General features: G+C 42.6%; 1 protein-coding gene across 1 annotated transcript in view; it reads right to left on the bottom strand.

Moving 5' to 3' along the window:
* Positions 1-19,218, bottom strand: part of wdfy2 (WD repeat and FYVE domain containing 2) — a 95,923-nt gene that overhangs the window by 28,637 nt on the left and 48,068 nt on the right. Inside the window, exons 8-9 of the mRNA XM_039745223.1 lie at positions 14,216-14,321; positions 13,124-13,225 (exon numbers count right to left, since the gene is read on the bottom strand). Of these exons, the coding sequence (XP_039601157.1) occupies positions 13,124-13,225; positions 14,216-14,321 (208 nt within the window). The remainder of the gene's footprint in view (positions 1-13,123; positions 13,226-14,215; positions 14,322-19,218) is intronic.

The raw sequence follows: 19,218 nt of genomic DNA, 5'->3' as shown, positions 1-19,218 counted from the left end.
ATTTCACAAAAAAATACAATATATTGGTATGTATAGGATGGTCCAGATCTAATTATGCAATTTTCATTACGCTATAACTTATTAAGTTTATTACGCAGAAAGTCACCCGAAAAATCCCGGACCATCGAGAAGTGTGCGAACTGATGACATGAAGAATCGTCTTTGCGCCAAACTGGAATCATCCCCGCATAAATCAAAGTCATTCAGACGATCTGGATCTGCATAATTAGATATGGACCACCCTGTATAGTGCATACTTATGATAGCTCTAGAGGTATGGATATCTGTAGTTGTAGTGAAACTTCAGCAGCCACATAAGTCATAAATTGTTTTTGTTCCTATATTCTAAAAGAAAACAGACTAGCAACAAACAATGATCAACTGCTTCATGACTATTACTATTGTGTCTCAGAAAAATACATTTTTAGCATAATGTACTTAAAGACACTTTAACTACCTAAATATAACGTTGAGAAACTGAAAAAAAATCAAATAGTCAAATATGAAGCACACAAGGTTTGAAGAACTCTTTTACTGTTTCTGAAAGTTACTTAAACCCTAGCCTCCATGAGATTAGCACCTTCTGCTGTCTATTTCTTTATTGTTTCAATGCACTTATTGGGGTTGAGATAATTATTCCATTTACTAAGGTGGAAGTGGATGTGAAGCCCACAAAGCAGCTGTATACCTGGTCTAATGATCTGCATGTAGACATTTTACAAATAACTTGGTAAGATAACAAACAAATTCCCACACACTTGTTTGGGAAAATATATAAGACTAGTTGTACTGTAGACTTAAGTGTAATCTTCTATCCTACTAGTCTCATACATTTGGTACGTTTGCATTAATGTCTGCACAACTTGTGTGTGGTTATCTTGACATTTTTGTGTCTTTTCTTCCATGTATGTTGCAGCAACGTATTCTAGTAGCAGTATGAGATATCTACCCCAGAATGTGTTTACAAATGCCCTTGACCCAGAAATGTACTGATAAATTTGTGGGATAGGCTGTTTTTATGAAAAGAACTATAGAGCATACATCACCAAATCAGGCAGTTCTGTATGTATGCACACAGCCATGACCCATTATACAAACTTTAAACAAGAAAACATTTTATCTAAAATTAAGTATGTGATAGCCTGATTTAAACTATATACAGATATGTTTAACATAGAAGAAACGTGCAGCGTGGTACAACACATGCATATTCTTGTGCCTTTACTGTATATACTCACGTACAAGTCGAGTCTGGAAACCCGAAAAATCGATCATTAAAATCAGACCCTGACTTATACGTCTGTTCTAAAATACGACCCTCAAATTTATTTTTTTTTTTACATTTTCTTGCCACCTCCAATCTCGCATCAGTTTCTCAGATGCATCAAATTTTGTTGCAGCAGCGCAGTTACCAATTTCTTTCGCTACTTCAATAGCGTTTAATTTAAAACCAGCTTACGATGGTGTATGAAGGAATAGTTCAGGTATTACCGCGTGGTCACATAGGCAAGAGAGAGAGAGGTTAGGAGCACGCGCTGATACAGCACATTGCCGCACCCACATAGAAAAAAAAGAGCAGTGTGCTCCATGGTTACTCTCTCAAGTGGGCGTTTAGCATATCATAATCTCTTGGACCAATAGCGTGAGTTTTCCGCATTCAAATTATACGACTGACATTATAAAATACCAGAAATAATACGATAAAATCAAGTCCTGATTATCCGCGAGTATATATGGTATTTATGAGTACTTTTATTCACTGGTTTACTACACATCATTCTGAGGAGAATGGGAGCAAGAATGTTTCCTTCCTGTTTTTCTGCAAGGCTGTGTTACTTGCATTAAGCAGGTTTTTGATCCCTTTGGAACAGAAGCTGTTGTCGAGAAAGAAACAAAAACTGAACCTGCAGGCTATGCTAATTTGCCAATGTCTGTTGATTCAAGTTCATCTTGCTGACTTTTACTATTACCTTCAACACACTTCCAAATGCCACCACATGAACACTTCTTGCTACACATGTCTGGTATGACTAGCTTTTTTATCGCAGTAGTGTTCATCATTTTATTATTTTTAAAGTACTGTTGTGTAGTGCAATTGTCCTGATCGGAAAGGAAATTATGCCACATGTGCATGCTATACATGCCATCTTTCCAAACAACACAGCATGATTTTAATATTATTATTATTATTATTTCTACATTTACGAGGGATATCCAGAAAAAGTGGTTACAAGTGCCCTGGAGGGTGCAGGGAATTTTTTTTTTCGAAGGTTGGCATACCTACGTGTAGGGGGGTCCTAACGGTCAAAATAAGCCCGGGACCGCTTCAGTCAGTTGTGAAATGTCATCACAGCAAGCGAGTTCGTCAACCTCTGCTGAGGCCGTTTGCGCCACCTACCGCCGCCGATGCGAGATTCGTTCGGTCATCAAGTTCCTCACTTTGCGTCGCGAATCTGCAGCCGAGATCCATCGTCAGCTTGTGGAAACCAAACTGAAAGAATTCTTGGGTGGGAAACGTTTTTCCAACGATGAGGAGGTGAAGGAGACAGTGGAGAAGTGGCTTTCGGAGGTGGAGCGGAGCGTATTCGACGAGGGTATAAAAAAGCTGGTGCCCAGGCTGAAGAAGTGCATCGAAGTTGACGGCGATTATGTTGAGAAATAAAAACATATTTTGGAACATACCCTATAAATTTGGTTGAAATATATTCATTTTTCGATTTTTAACAGCTGTTGTAACCATTTTTTCTGGATATCCCTCGTATATTCCTTCATAATTTTTATGAAAATATATTGCAAAGTAGCATTATGATATTATTATTTAGGCTATTTTTAGCATTTTGGAGTGATCCTGTACTGTGTCGGGAACATATTACAACTTTTCCCATAAAAATAAAAGAAGTGTTCCACTGGCTATATGAACACTTGGTTTATAAACTGTCTGTCAAAAACAAATTACGTGGGTATAGGTGGAACTAGATATTTCAAGATTTCTAGGACGTCTACTTAAGAGTACTTTGATGAATAGCACTACAGTAGATCAGCATCTGTGTCAGAAGTGCTAGAGACCGACCATTCCAGGAACCACTGTCCATCTTGTGGATTCAATCAGTCCCATCTCAACTGATATTAAAATCTTAAACAGCCCCCTTTAACACTTTCAAAGCCCACTTAGTGACACCAAATTATATGCTTTTTTAAAATTATACAAACAACATGTAACAGGTTAATATAATAATCGTAGGACTTGCTTAAAACTGTTGATTTAGAAAATGTTGCTAATTGGTCAATTAACATCACAGCTACAACAAAATGTAGTACAGCCTGATAATAGCAGGCAGATATAAGAACACTACATACTGATCTCCAGCCTCATTCTTGCATTAATAAACCACAATACACTAAGAGGATGTGTCTCTGCAAAAGAACACTAGCATTTTGTTTCAGATTAGATTGATTCTTCTTGGGATTTTGCTCCCTCTCCTGGTGGAAATAAGAATATCAGAAATAGTGAGGGGGTTGGGGGAATTACAGCAAATTGTAATGTTTGTCAGGAGGCTAGAGTTAAATTGGGTAAATGTAATCTTTACTGTAAACTAGACAGAAAATATCTTCATCTCCTGAAAAGTAATCCTAGAATAGACATTCAAGACAAATATATATTGTTGGTCCTTTCTTTTCATCAGCCGTGGCTCCTTTTGAAGACAGGTAATAGAAAATTTAAAAGTATTTGCTATCTTTTGTTCCATATGTAATTTCAGTGCCTGTCCTCTGTATATGCATGTGTCTGAAGATCTCCTGACCAATGCTCCCTTTCTCGAAAACCTTTCTGTAAAGCCTGCTTCTGAGATTCTGTCATTACTTTGGAGGCACCTGTCTTGCCTCCTGTTTGCTTTTATAATTTCTGTCTTTGAAGCAGATTGTCTCAACGTGTGCATTTTCTCCTCTTGTGCATCTCACACTCGAACTTCCTCCTGCTCCACGTCACCAAAGACAAAATGACCAATCAGATTGTACTGAGAGACTGAATACGCAGACATGTTTTATTATACAGTAGATTGATATTCCTTCATAACTAAATTCAACATGTAACTGAAGATAATCATTCAGGTCATTAGCATGAGATGCAGTTTGCTCATACTTTATTTTATTCTTAGTGTACCAGAGAAACTGCAGATTGATACAGAATTAATAATGGCGTTTTTACTAAAGGTAACATCAATGCTTCTTGGTGCTGCCCAGAACTCAGCATCAAATAGTGCTAGTATGCATTTATTTGCATTTATATAGAAACACACACACACACATATATATATATATATTGTCACGCACGAGCGATTAGGAGGCCGCGGACTGATTCGAGAACACCTGGGAAAACATTGGCCGCCAGGGAATGGCGGGGTACTAACTTTCTCCCTCTGCTTCCTTATAGAAAAAGAGACCTTCCAGCACCATAGTCCTGGTTTGACCGCAGTGCGGTACTTCCGCCCTTCCTCCGCCATCTTGCCCTGACGTCATCCTTCCCATCCTCCCTTGCGGTCCTTCCCAGCTGTCCTCCACTTCCGCTCCACCCCTATAAATGGCGCGACGCCAGGAGACGGCGTCGCGTTATGAACTGTTTAGTTTATGCTTTTGACCTCTCTTTATTTTGTGTACGAAAATACTGTACAATATACGGGGCCGGAAACCCCAACCCTTATTGCTGTCTCCTCGGTCCTTTTACAATTGGCGTAGTCGGCAGGATACAGAGATCCCGAGATGACGGAGGGACAGGACCTCAACACTGTGCTACAAGCAATGAATGACCAGCTCCAGGCGCTGCAGCTGGCGCAAGCCGCCACCACCCGGGAGCTGGAGGCCACGAAGGCCAGGTTAGTAGAAGCCCAACGGGCGAGACCAGACCCGCCCAGGCAGCCGCCTCCTCCTTTAGTCCCGATGGGCCCTTCGGAGGACGCCGATGCTTACCTGGGCATGTTTGAGAGGACGGCCACCCGAACAGTGGCAGCGGTCCGAAAGTGGGCGCCCATCCTGGCGCCATATCTGAAGGGACCAGGGCCTATTATGACCTCCCTGAGGAGGAGGCCGCTAATTACGACCTCCTCAAGCCCGAAATACTGGCCCGCCACGGCATTAGCCCGGCCAGCAGGCGGCCGAATGGCGGAACTGGGTCTTTGACCCTGAAAAGCCTGCTCGCGCCCAGGCGTTCGAGTTCTGGGGCAAGATGGGCGCTGGCTACGCCAGAGGGACCCCAGGGCGGAAAGTGGTCAAGCAGGTGGCCTGTGAAGGCCTGGTCAATGCCATGCCCAGTTCCTCGCCCAGCAGGTCCGGGACACGCCTACCAAAACATGTCGGGCCTCCTAGACGCCCTGGAGCGTCAGCTGGCGGTCCTCCGACTTGGGGGGTCAGAAAAGCCTGCTCGCGGGAACCGGCAGGGACGGGCGGCCACCCCCGAGCCCTCTCGACGCGCTGCAGAAGCGCCAGCAAGAGCCAGAGAGAAGCCGGGACCGCCGCTGTTTCAAGTGTGGCGAGACCGCCACCTACTACCAACCTGCCCCACAACATCGCCCGGAGCCTATGGACTGTACCTGGACATCGCCGGAGAGGTATTGTATCCCGCCGCATCCCTTGGCGAGTCCAACACGGGAGTGGTGTTGCTAAATGGGCACGCCGTGGTAGCTTTGTTTGATTCCGCAGCAACATTACCATTGTCGCCGCTTTGTCTTACCGCAACAGTGGTTAAACCAGCGTTTGTTGGTCACTTGTGTGCATGGGGGGACTAGATCCTATCGCTCCGCTCACTGTTATGTCACCTGGAAGGGGAACCAACCCAAATGACGGTCGCTGTGTTACCGAACCCCCTTCCCAGTGATTTTGGGACAAGACTGGTCTAAAAGAATCAGCGGTAAGCCATTCGCGCTCCCGGGCCTTGTTGGATCTAGTGATGAGGGGAAAAGGCAACCCTCCCGCGGCCTCCACGCCGTGCACAAGGGCAGGCCCTATGGCGCTGGTGTTTCGGGGACTTTCCTGGCCACGGACCTTGACCCGGAAGACTCCGCCGGGGAAGGGACTAGCCAGGGAACTCTTCCCAGGCCCAGGCCACAAGACCCTCTCGGCGGCCTGGACCATCAGTTTCGTCCACGCCGCCTCCTTTAAGAGGGAACAGTGGAATGATGATTCCCTGCGCTTTGCCCGAATGCGTTGTTCTGCCTAACAGCTCACCAGCGGACGGTTCCACACCGCGAACCCTTCTTTGTCCTCGAAAATGATCTGTTGTACCGAAAGTGGCTACCCATGAGGCGAGGTGCGGAAGTTGTTGCTAATTCAGCGCACCTTCCGGCGGGAGATATGCGAGTTGGCACGCTCACCTCCTAGGCGCCACCTCGGGCCGAAAAACGCTGGAGAGAATTAAACTCCGGTTTTACTGGCCTGGGATTAATGAGGAGGTCCGGCGTTCTGTCAATCCTGTCCGAGTGCCAGACCCGCCAGATTCCCAGACGGGACCGTGCTCCTCTAGTCCCTATACCCCTAGTCGATGTACCCTTTGAAAGAATAGGGTCGATTTGGTAGGACCCTGGAGCCCTCAACCCGTGGCCACAGATATATTCTAGTCATGGTGGACTATGCCACCCGGTACCCAGAGGCGGTTCCCCGCGCCCGCTAATACTAAAAGCATCGCACGGGAACTGGTTAATTTGCCACGCGTGGGCATACCCAAGGAGGTCCTCACGGACCAGGGTACGCCCTTACATCGGATCACGTTCAGGAGGTAGCCAAATTACTGCAGATAAAGCACCTGAAAGCGTCTGTCTATCACCCGCAAACTGACGGGCTGGTGGAACGCTTTAACCAGACGCTTAAGCAGATGCTTCGCAAGGTAGTCAGCGCGGACGGCAGGAACTGGGACCAGCTCCTCCCGCTCGTGCTTTTTGCTTACCGGGAGGTACCCCAGGCCTCTACTGGCTTCTCCCCATTTGAATTGTTATATGGTCGACAACCCCGGGGAATCCTCGACATCCTAAAGAAGGCTGGGAGGCGAGGCCCTTCCTTCCTCTAACATTTTGGAGTACATAGCGCAACTGCGACCGACTCACAAAGATCAGGCCCCTCCTAAAAGAGCACGTGACTCGTGCGCAAGCAGCGCAGGCCGGTGTTACAACCGCAACTCCGTCCTCAGGGAGTTCCGCCGGGGACCGAGTTATGGTGCTCGCCCCGACCTCCCACTCGAAGCTGCTCGCTCACTGGCAAGGGCCTTACGAGGTTAAGGAGAGGAAGGGCTCGTCGACTATTTGGTGAAACAGCCCAATCGCCGACCGGCGAGAGGATCTATCACGTCAACCTGCTAAAGCCCTGGAGAGATAGAGAGGAGCTTCCCAGCTCCCATAGGTCGCTCTCCCTCTTCACGAGCACAACTGCCCTTAACCTCGGAGAAGAGCTGACCCCAAGCAGCGGCAGGAGTTAGCCCAGACCCTCCGTGCCATCCCGAGGTGGTGAGCGAGTCACCTGGCGGACCTCGCTGATTGCCCACGATATAGTCACGGACCCGGTGTAATCGTCCGGGAGAGGCCCTACAGACTCCGGAGGCAAAGCGCAGAGGTCGAACTGGAGGTGAAACGTATGTTGGACATGGACATAATTGAAGAGAGCCATAGTCCCTGGTCCAGCCCTATTGTCCTCGTCTCCAAGCCAGGCGGCTCCTGGAGGTTCTGTAACGACTTTAGGCGTCTGAATCAGATCTCCAAGTTCGATGCCTACCCCATGCCCCGCATTGGCGACCTCCTTGGCGGCTGGAGTGCGGCTCGATATTTGACTACCCTTGACATGACAAAGGGTATTGGCAAATTCCTTTAACGGCATCCGCAAAGGAAAAACGGCCTTTAGCACCCCTAGCGGGCACTGGCAGTACAAGGTCCTCCCATTTGGGCTGCACGGGGCCCCGGCGACCTTCCAACGTCTGGTAGACAGAGTGCTAAAGCCCCATCAGTCCTATAGTGCCGCCTACCTGGATGACGTAGTCATCTATTCCGGCACCTGGGAGGAACATCTATTGCAGGTCGCCGCTGTCCTCCGAACACTGGCTAAAGCCGGCCTCCGCATAAACCCCGGAAGTGTTTTTGGATTAAAGGAGGCCAAATATTTAGGCTACCTCGTGGGACAAGGACAGGTGCGCCACAGGGCTCCAAAGTTAAAGACATCTTAGAATGGCCCGTCCGAATACCAAGAAACAGGTGCAGGCTTTCTTGGGGCTTGCGGGTTACTACCGCCGGTTTGTTCCCCGCTTCTCCGGAAGAGCAGCAACCTTGACTAACCTGACAAAAGGGCTCCCTCGGCGTGGTGTGGACCGACAAGGCAGAACGCGTTCAGTGACCTAAAGAAGGCCCTAACGCCGGCACCTGTGTTACGGACGCCCGATTTTGGGCTCCGTTTATTCTCCAGACCGACGCGGACACAGGCCTGGGCGCCGTGCTGAGCCAAAGCGTCGATGGGGTCGAGCACCCTGTGATGTACCTTAGCCGGAAACTGATGGACCGGGAGACCCGGTATGCGGCGGTGGAGAGGGAGGCCTTGGCCATTAAGTGGGCAGTGACCCACCTCCGTACTACCTGCTGGGTCGCGAATTCGCTCTGGTGACTGACCACGCTGCACTTCAGTGGATGTCCCTGCACAAAGAGTCGAATCCGCGAGTCACTAGGTGGTTTCTGGACTTGCAGCCGTATAAGTTCACTGTCACTTATCGGCGGGCACCCTTCAAGCCAACGCCGATGCTCTCTCGTATTCCACGACCTCTCGGTTAGGTCCGCCCGACCTGGCGGTCCTGGGCTAAGGGGGATCGTGTCGCGACGAGCGATTAGGAGGCGCGGACTGATTCGAGAACACCTGGGAAAACATTCGCCGCCAGGGAATGGCGGGTACTAACTTTCTCCCTCTGCTTCCTTATAGAAAAGAGACCTTCCAGCACCATAGGCCTGGTTTGACGCAGTCGGTACTTCCGCCCTTCCCCCGCCATCTTGCCCTGACGTCATCCTTCCCATCCTCCCTTGCGGTCCTTCCCAGCTGTCCTCCACTTCCGGCTCCACCCCTATAAAATGGGCGACGCCAGGAGACGGCGCGCTATGAACTGTTTAGTTTATGCTTTTGACCTCTCTTTATTTTGTGTACGAAAATACTGTACAATATACGGGGCCGGAAACCCCAACCCTTATTGCTGTCTCCTCGGTCCTTTTACAATATATATACACACATATATAAACATACACCCACATATATATATATATATATATATATATATATATATATATATATATATATATATATATATATATATATATATATATACACACACACACAATATATACATATATATAACTTGTACAATAAACATAAATGTAAATATATACACACACATTTAAAAGTGTGGTACAAAAAGATTCAGTATTTAATACACACCTATATGATATTGCTGAGAATGTCTCTACATGTGCTGGTTATTAATAGGTGCAGCTTTCCTCCCCTCCCTACACTCATTCATTTCAGTCTTAATTCACATTATAAATCTTTTGCAGAATATATAAATTCACAGTTCACATTTAGCAGTACCCCAAAAGGCCAGTAACCACTTTCCATTGATGTCCTGGTTAGGCACAGGTCACAATATAGCCTTGATTCCTAACCATGCTATACAGAAGGGCTATTTATTATATTTATGAGTGTCAACTGTATGACATGTTTATTATAATATTACATGACCTTTCATTAATGCTTTTGTAATTAAATGATGAAATCAACTAATCAACTGAATACTGTATTTTAAAATTGTATTTTCCTAATGGACTAGCTGTTCCTGCCCCTGTCCTACATTGTGCTTTGGCATGCTACGATTCACTATACTGTTTTATAATAGGCTAATCATGGTGGCAGCCACCCCAAATTCAGCAGAAGAAGGTTCCTCCAAACATTGGGCAAAATTCACACCTGTGTGAGAGCATTTCACCCAAAAATCTGAGAAAATGGTTGTTCATTTTGTAAAAAAACAAATGGCATTTCAAAGCAACAGTAGCTCAATGCATAAACATCTGAAGAGAAAGCACTGCTGGAAGTATAATACAGGATAAGACAACAATGCCGCAAGTAATACTACTGTATCTACTTAGCGTTTCGACAAGAAATCTTTTAATGTTGTGAAGCTGGTTACCTTGAGAAATTCATGCTAGTGACTAGTGTCTGGAAGAAGATTAGAGTCATGATATTTCTTTGGACAGAACAAATAAACCATCTGCTAAATGCAGTGGTCAGTTGGCACCACTGTTACTCACAATTGGACTAAATAATTTTTCAGTACCTATTCTAACAAAATATGGTGGACAAGTCTGTTAAATGCACTTGCCAGCTTTATTTCAGGCAGAGTTGCATTTTCACCCATTGGCAGATACTTATACCAGTGCTGGCAGCATGTAAACCTGTGCTAATGTATCCAAATGAAAATTAGCTATTAGTGGTTGTCAAAATTGTGCAGCAATATCATTCTGCATAAACATAGGTCAGCTTTACAAAATATCTTTAGGTATTTTTCTCCAGTCATTGAATTGAAAAATAAATCACATTCTAAAACGGTCAGGCTGACTCACTAACGTGTATTTTTATTAATCCAGTGGAGTTGACAAGGATGATACAAATTGAGAGTTTGTGGCACAGCAGCACACATCTACCTGTCTGTAGGTGAGCTGCTACTGGGAAGTTGGCTGTTTTAGAAAGAAACATAATTTCTACTGCAGTTTGGATTGCCAAATGCACAGACTGGGTAGCTCAGCAAATTCCTGGCTTTAACATTAAAAAGGTATGCTTGTCTTAAAAAGGCTCTTTCCACATTTTCAGATAAAAAGCTGATGAACATCCTGCTGTACTTGTCCTTTCATAAAGAAGCATAATAAGAACCACGTGTGGGTTCTACTGAATGCTGCCTGTGAAATGTTCCTCAATGTTAACATTTTCTCCCACTTCTCACTTTTCCTCCTATGTCTGAAACAATGTCATTTTTTTAGCAGCACAATTATTATGAGAGAAATCATTTGTGTGTTGCACAGAACAATTTCCACAGGATTCTTCATAGATTATTAATGCAGACTTAGTGGCAACCTACTGATTGAGATATCTAGTAGGCTGCTTTTGAAAAAGTGAAAAGTTGTGGATGAACATCAGGAATTTAAAGTGAATGTTTTTGTGCATATCGTCAGCCCTGCTTGTCACCATTTTCATAAATAATTATTAAAACTGTAAACATAATGATGGAAATAACAAGCGATTGGAATTTTAGAAGTGTTCATTGTGCAGTCATTGCTCCTTTAGAATGAAGTTGGCAGTCAAAAAATGAACTGTTACTGAAAAGTTCAATGCTATACGGTGGGTTGTACCTCACTTGCCTGTTTCCTGCAAAATGATTTTAGCTGGTGTCATTTATACTTTACAAGCAATATTAAGCTGCTTTATGCCAAATATGCCTAGAAGCTATACTTATAATTTGTATTAGTAACATTCATCTCAATTTCAGACTGATTAAAAAAAATATATGTGAAATGAAGTCTAAAAAAACCCAAAAGCCTAATTATTTGGTCATGTTTTATGTTGAATTGCTTACGCTAATATGTTCATTATTAATCAAAAAATATTTTGTTTACTTTTAGGTTTTTTTTTTTACTTAGTTTATTATTAACAGCTTTGTCTTGTTTGCCTTCTTGTTGGAGTTATTTTAGTTTTATTTTTTTTAAATCTTTATGTTTTCAAGCTATATATAAAATTATTCATTATTTACATGCAACTTGCATTCATTCCTATGCTTCTTAATTATTTGGACAAAAGTTGTTAGTTTAATCACTTAATTGATAAAATAGTTGATAGATCAATCATTTACAAAATAATTGTGTGTGGCAGCCCTAGTTTTTATACACCTAAGGAGTATTAGATATATAATTTCAGTACACTTCTGATCTGAGCCTCTTCACACTTTGTCACTTTGCTTAATATTAGGCTTTTCACTACACAATTAGAGTATATACTATTAATTTTAATGACAGCTTCAACAGGAGAATTTACACAATTCAACACTTATGCACCTCTACAATAAATAAAATTTCAGAATATAATTTGAAAAATGTAGCACTTATGGCATGTGGACAGAAACAGCAGCATCACAATTATCTGTTCAAAGACGAGGGAAAATAAAAACACATAAGATATTCAGAAGAAAAAAACTGGCCCTGGGCTTTCTATTGTAATATCTAGCTAAAGATAATTCATTTAGTTCACTTCTGTGTCTGCAGCATATACTTGTTAAACAAAAATACATATAGTATTAAAAAATATGGAGCAGATGAGTTCCACAAATAAAATGAAAGTTCAGTATGGACAGTGTTAGTAGCAGTCAGCAGTCTGCCACAAGCAGACAGAAGAGCAGTGGCATCTAATTTTGTGTCACTTGCATACTGTACTTGTAAGACTAATTTTCAGTAAGATCAGTAGCTGGTTTATAAGTTAGTCTCCACTCCTCAGAGGTACAGTATACCATGTCTTGATCATCAGCACATCACCAGCATCTATCATTCAAAATGCTGAATCAAAACTAGCCATGCTGTATAGACTGTTCTATCAATGAGTGAATAAATGAATAGTAAGGTTTATAATGATATTTAAACTAATTTACTAAATTTTGAAACACATCTATAATGACTTGTATTATGTATTCAAAGTACAAATTGCATATCGGTATAACAGTTTTTATTCCCACCTTAATTAATGGAAATACATTATTCTACTGTATATACAACTATATAATCTAATAATAAAATATATAATTTGTGAATTTCCCCTTGGGATTAATAAAGTATCTATCTATCTATCTATCTATCTATCTATCTAATCTATCTAATCCATTAATCTATAATTCCACAGGTAGCACTTAGTGCTATTTTCAGTATCTCAGTCCTAAAGTTCCTTTTGAATTTCTTTAAGGTAAACAAGCCACTACACAGATCTGCAGTTTACACACTAGAAGGACATGGAGTACAATGCACTGAATTGAAGAAGGACATGGACTGCCTTCCTCTTTATTAATAACAAGACCAGCCTAGTTTCTTACTTGTCTCAGTCCAATCTTCTTGCTGTCCCACATCTGCTTGAAGTTCCAAAAAAATGGCTGCTCACACTTTTGACAAGAATCACTGTCTAACCATTCTGGAGTCTAAAGTGAAGAATAAAAAATAAATAAATCAACAGCCTCCACATGTGCCAAAATGAAGACAATGTACCAGACATACATAAAGGGGACAAACAAAGTGAGGACATTTTACAAGGTGAAAATATGTTCAGACACAGAACTATACACCTAAGCAGTGTATACTTAGTTTTAATCTGTTAATGCTTTTGCCTATTGATCTACATTTTAACCACTACAGTATCAGTATCATTCCTGGATATGTACTGATTTGGCATTTACCTTAGGATGGTGACTTATAAGGGAGTCCTACTTCATTAAAGATTCAACAGTCTCTCAAACAATTTTTAATTCCACATGGTTATGCATTTTGACCCCTTCCTCTGTTATTGCAAATGTCATTCCGCTTTACCACAGTCCAATAATATGTAAAAACTGTCTGAATATGTCTGTGGGTCCATCCAAAGGTCCTCCATCTCACTGTGGTGTAGGGACCATTGTAGGAAAGGTCTCACTAAATGCATCTTTGTTACACAAAAGGATAACAACTATGCATATAAGGTTATGTTCTACCTGGCCCAACCAAATATGCAAATGAACATTATTTTAACAGGTGAAAATGAACACAGGTAAGGGAAACTGAATTTTGTTAGACATGGGGAAAAAGCAAACAAACTAAAGAGGTCTGTAACATTTTTAACTTTAACATATGTGCAGCGCATTAAGAAAAGTAAAGGTTACTCTGAGAAAGGTACTTCCTCCATTAAACAACTTTTATTTAAGCACTGAAATTATTTTATGTAATTTGCTTATTTTAATAATAGAAGAATGCAGCATTGTCATGTGCTCAAACATGTGAATTTAAACAAAGTCAGTTGTCAAAAACTCATTTAACAAAGTACTAATGGTTTTCCAAAGGCATCAGAAATTGTGCCTTGGTAAAAGCAACATTTGTGTATCCTTTTTCTAATTTCCTTAACAAAGCTCCATCTGAGGGGAGAAGTGCAGTTGACTAACCTCGTGTCTTTTCACATCCATATTCCAGACTGTGATTCCACCATCCGAACTGCAGGAGATGAGCTGTTTTGTGTGGTGTGCATAGCACAGCCCTTGAACTTTCTCACTGAAAGGAAATTAAATATCATCATGCTGACAGAAATAGGAAACAGATAAAAAGCTGCAAAATGAAAAGCTTTAAAATGTTATGTGACCAAAACTGCTGATTTCATTATATTCTAAAATTGTTCTTCATAAGTCTTATCTGACATGTAGTTTCTCTTATCATTGCTTTTTTGCTGCACTTTTCTGGTGTCTTTTATTGCCCAACATATTCTTATGTACTATGTATTCAAAATACTGCTGAATTCCTCCTATAACTGTAATGTTGTTAATTTCTTTGAGGCAGTGTAAACTATGAAATGGCACTACATACTGTACTTAGCTCCAGGAGTCTGGGTTTGAGTCTATTGTCTGTGTGGAGTTTGGTGTCAACATCAGCACGCAGCCATCAGTCTTTGACAAGGAACACTCACACAAACATCCACACTGTACACATGGCTTCTAGTTTGCAGCTGATAAGTTATGACTGTGGTGTGATCATGGAAATGGATTAGGTAGTATTGCACAGTACGGGGAAGATGATTGAAACAGGGTCAGTTGTGGGCTTGCCTCCCGGAATAAGAAAGTGAGAGAGAGATACACAGATAAAAATATACAAACCCTTTTAGTGCTAAGATTTGGAGAGTATACAGCTAATTTACTGTCAACACCAAAAAGTATGGTCAAAAACAGTTTACACAAGCCGCCTAATGAGCTACTGCCACTGTCACTTACAGTCTTTAACCAAGTATACAGCTGGCATTACGCAATGGAGCTCCTCTGGGTGGATGCAAGCCTCATGTTTTCTTTTGTTTTTACTGCATGACTCCTTTTAATACTTTGAAGAGGCACTGAGGGTTCCTTGACCTAGAATAAAATGCTAAAATGCTACAAACTATGTGCACTTCCATGATTGTGAAGTGCAACAAAATATAAACAGTCTGCTTTCAGTATTTAACAAAATCAACTTGAGAAACAAACATACTTAAATATTATATGTATATATACTTAACATACAGATATACAGTACAGTGTGTGTGTGTGTGTATATATATATATATATATATATAAACTGCAGAAAAAATTAAAGGAACACTTTGAAAACACATCAAATCTCAATGGGAAAAAAATCCTGCTGGATATCTATATTCTATATGGACTGGGTAATGTGTTAGGAATGAAAGGATGGCACATCGTTTGATGGAAAAACAACCTACAGAGGGCTGAATTCAAAGACACCCCGAAAATCAAAGTGAAAAAATGATACGGCAGACTAGTCCATTTTGCCGAAATTTCATTGCAGCAGCTTCAAATCGTACTCAGTAGTTTGTATTGCCCCCCACGTGCTTGCATGCATCCCTGATAATGTTGTGGCATGCTCCTAATGAGATGACGGATACAGTTCTGGGGGATCTCCCCCAGATCTGGACCAGGGCATCACTGAGCTCCTAGACAGTCTGAGGTGCAACCTGTTGGCGTCGGATGGACCGAAACATAATGTCCCAGAGGTGTTCTGCTGGATTTAGGTCAGGCGAGCATGGGGGCCAGTCAATGGTATCAATTCTTTCATCCTCCAGGAACTGCATACTCTTGCCACATGAGGCCAAGCATTGTCGTGCACCAGGAGGAACCCAGGACACACTGCACCAGCATTGGGTCTGACAATGGGTCCAAGGATTTAATCCCAATACCTAATGGCAGTCACGGTGCTGTTGTCTAGCCTGGCTTCTCCAGACCCCTTCACGTCTGTCACATGTGCTGAGGATGAACCTGCTCTTATCTGTGAAAAGCACAGGGCACCAATGGTGGACCTGCCAATTCTGGTATTCTATGGCAAATGCCGATCACACTTCATGGTGCTGGGCAGTGAGCACAGGGCCCACTAGAGGATGTCAGGCCCTCAGGTCACCCTCATGAAGTCTGTTTCAGATTGTTTGATCAGAGACATTCACACCAGTGGCCTGCTGGAGTTCATTTTGTAGGGCTCTGGCAGTGCTCATGCTGTTTCTCCTTGCACAAAGGAGCAGATGCTGGTCCTGCTGATGGGTTGTACCTTGTACGGCCCTGTCCAGCTCTCCTAGATAACTGTCTGTCTCTTGGAATCTCCTCCATGCCCTTGAGACTGTGCTGGGAGACACAGCAAACCTTCTGGCAATGGCACATATTGATGTGCCATCCTGGAGAAGTTGGACTACCTGTGCAACCTCTGTAGGGTCCAGGTATTGCCTCATGCTACTAGTAGTGACACTGACCATAGCCAAATGCAAAACTAGTGAAAAAACAGTCAGAAAAGATGAGAAAGGAAAAATGTCAGTGGCTTCCAACTGTTAAACCATTCCTGTTTTGGGGGTCATCTCTTTGTTGCCCTTGTAGTGCACCTGTTGTTAATTTTATTAACACCAAACATAAAACATATAAACAAAGGTGCTATATAGGTACTGATCCGACACAGACTGACACCGGAGGCATGTATAAAAATAAATAAACTTTTATCTTTCTTCACCTGGGGGGCACGTCTTCCCCTTGTCCCACAGGCAGTGCCAGTCCCAAAAGCACTAACCAAAGCAAAACACACACACACACTACTCTTTGCACCACCACTCCTCCCGGCAAGCGTTGTCTCCTGACTCAGGCTTTTGGAGTGGTGGCTGCTGGCCCCTTTTATAGTTAACCCGGAAGTGCTTCAGGTGCTTGACCACCTGTCTCTAATTGCATCTCCGGTTAAGGCTGAACTACAGCCCAAACAGGCCCAGGAACCCCTGCAGCGCCCACTGGTGGCCACCCCAGATCCCAACAGGGCTGTGGAGAACTCCATCTCCCTTGGAGCCCTGCGGGTATCTGAGGCACCAGTCACCCAGGGGAGCTGCCACCAAGTGATCTGGGGGAGGTACTGTGCAGCCCATGCCTGCTCCCCTGGCACATACACAGAAGGGGCCCGGCTGGGCATATATATATATATATATAATATATGTGTGTGTGTGTGTGTTATACCATTGTTCAGCATTGTTCAGTAAAGAAAACAAACTTATTTAACAGAAATGGAATGGTTAACTATTGTAAATACAAGTCATCCTTTTAATACAGTGAGTAGTGGCACATCCCTTAACAGCTACAATATCAACCAATTTTCCAGTAGTTACTAATTATTTTGACATGCGCTCTGAGGATGTTTTGCCCAGTCTTATTTTCAAAATTACTTCACCTACTCCAGACATCTCTGACTTAGTGGAACTTCTCCTTTCACTTCTTTCCAAATTTATATTGGATTGAGACAGTGAATCATCTCTTTTAAAACAAAATATTCCTTCCCGTTAATCCATTCTTTGTCAGACTTGCTGGTATGCTTTGGTTCATTGCCATCCTCCAGGTCCCATTTTGAGTTACGCTTATAAATCATGAAGAGAGTTCCTCATATTGTCTACTAGAATATTTTAGTACAAGTCTTAAATTGTTCCTTCAGTGATGGTGAATACAGAAGTAAAAATGAAACTCCAAAACATGACAATTTAACCATGCTTAAGGTTGAGGATATTTTGGTGGTTGGTGGGATAACCAACATGGTGGTCTTTGTTGTAGTCAAATAGATCAGTTTTAAACTTGTTTGTAACATCCTGGCCAGGACAGAGAGACTCAGAAGGAGTTTCTATCCTGAAGCCATAAGACTGTTAAATCAAAACATGCCATCTCATCCATGACCCTCCACATACTTAGACTGGACTGTAAGTTGTACTATGCCATCTACCCTTACCTTGTTTTGGAATTGGTCTGTCATTTAACTATACACCGGTCTAACTTTGGTTTTGCACAATAATCACTGTGACAAATAATCATGTGACAAATAAGGAATCTTGAATCTTGAAAGAAAAAAAAAATCTTGAGAAGAATTTTTTTCTACAAATGCACAGGATCATCTGGGTGGCCCTTTGTATATTTAGGACAAATAGCAGTATTTTTTGAATGAAAAGACATAAACAAAGACTTATTTGGAAAAATATGACATTTAAAGGACAACAGTAAAGGTTCAAAAACTTTTAAGCAGTACTACATAACATACTCTGCTGTATGATCACTGAGCTAAAGCAATTTAGTACACGGAAGAGACTTCTCAAAGTTATTAGAGATCTCTGTGGAAAGATTATTATAAGTAGGGTGCTCAGCTGGTAGGGTTTACCAGGAGTACTGCCATCACAGGGATAGCACAGGGTACTATTAGGTCCAATGTAAAGCTTGAGGGCCTACAGATACTAATATGGGAACTTTGGGGCTACTAGGGGTGGTACCCCCTGTACTCATTATGTGTCCCTAAAAATGATACTTAGCTGGGACTCAAGCATGAGAAATAGGGCATGGTACATTTGTAAAGGTAAAGCCAGGAAGGTGGCTAACACTGTGTTTTTGTACTGGGAGTATTATGACCATGAAGCTTCCTGTTGTAATTTTAAAGTGGACACACCAGCCTACTGGATAAATCCAGGTTACACTTAGCACCAGCAGTGTTTTGTATAATTTTCTCTTTACTTGTATTTTGTTTTCTCTCTGTAATTACTCCTCACTTGAGATTATTTTTGTTCAGTAAAACAGGTGTACATGTTTGAACAAAAGAGAAAGGCAGAAGGACAGTTACAGTGATGTGCAGGCTGGTGACTGAGATTTTTGGATGTGCAAGTGAGATTGTTAAAACAATAATTTCCTAGAGTAAGATGATGGCAGAAGGGAAATCCTGTTGCCAAGCTGAGTGCTGAGATTGTGGTTGGCAGTATGGTTTACCAGAATATGGCAGTATTCCTAAATACTGCCTCAAAGTGACTGCAGTGCCCTAGCAAGTATGATATGGAGTGTTTCTGAATAGTGCAGTGTGATATTTGCACTAGTTCTTTCAATGTTTGCAACAGGGTTGACAAAGTACTTAAAGAAAAAAGAAA

The sequence above is a fragment of the Polypterus senegalus genome, chromosome 2, assembly GCF_016835505.1.
Source record: "Polypterus senegalus isolate Bchr_013 chromosome 2, ASM1683550v1, whole genome shotgun sequence".
Classification (NCBI taxonomy): Eukaryota; Metazoa; Chordata; class Cladistia; order Polypteriformes; family Polypteridae; genus Polypterus; species Polypterus senegalus.
Note: the sequence above shows the minus strand (reverse complement) of the source record. Positions and strands in the feature narration are given on the sequence as shown.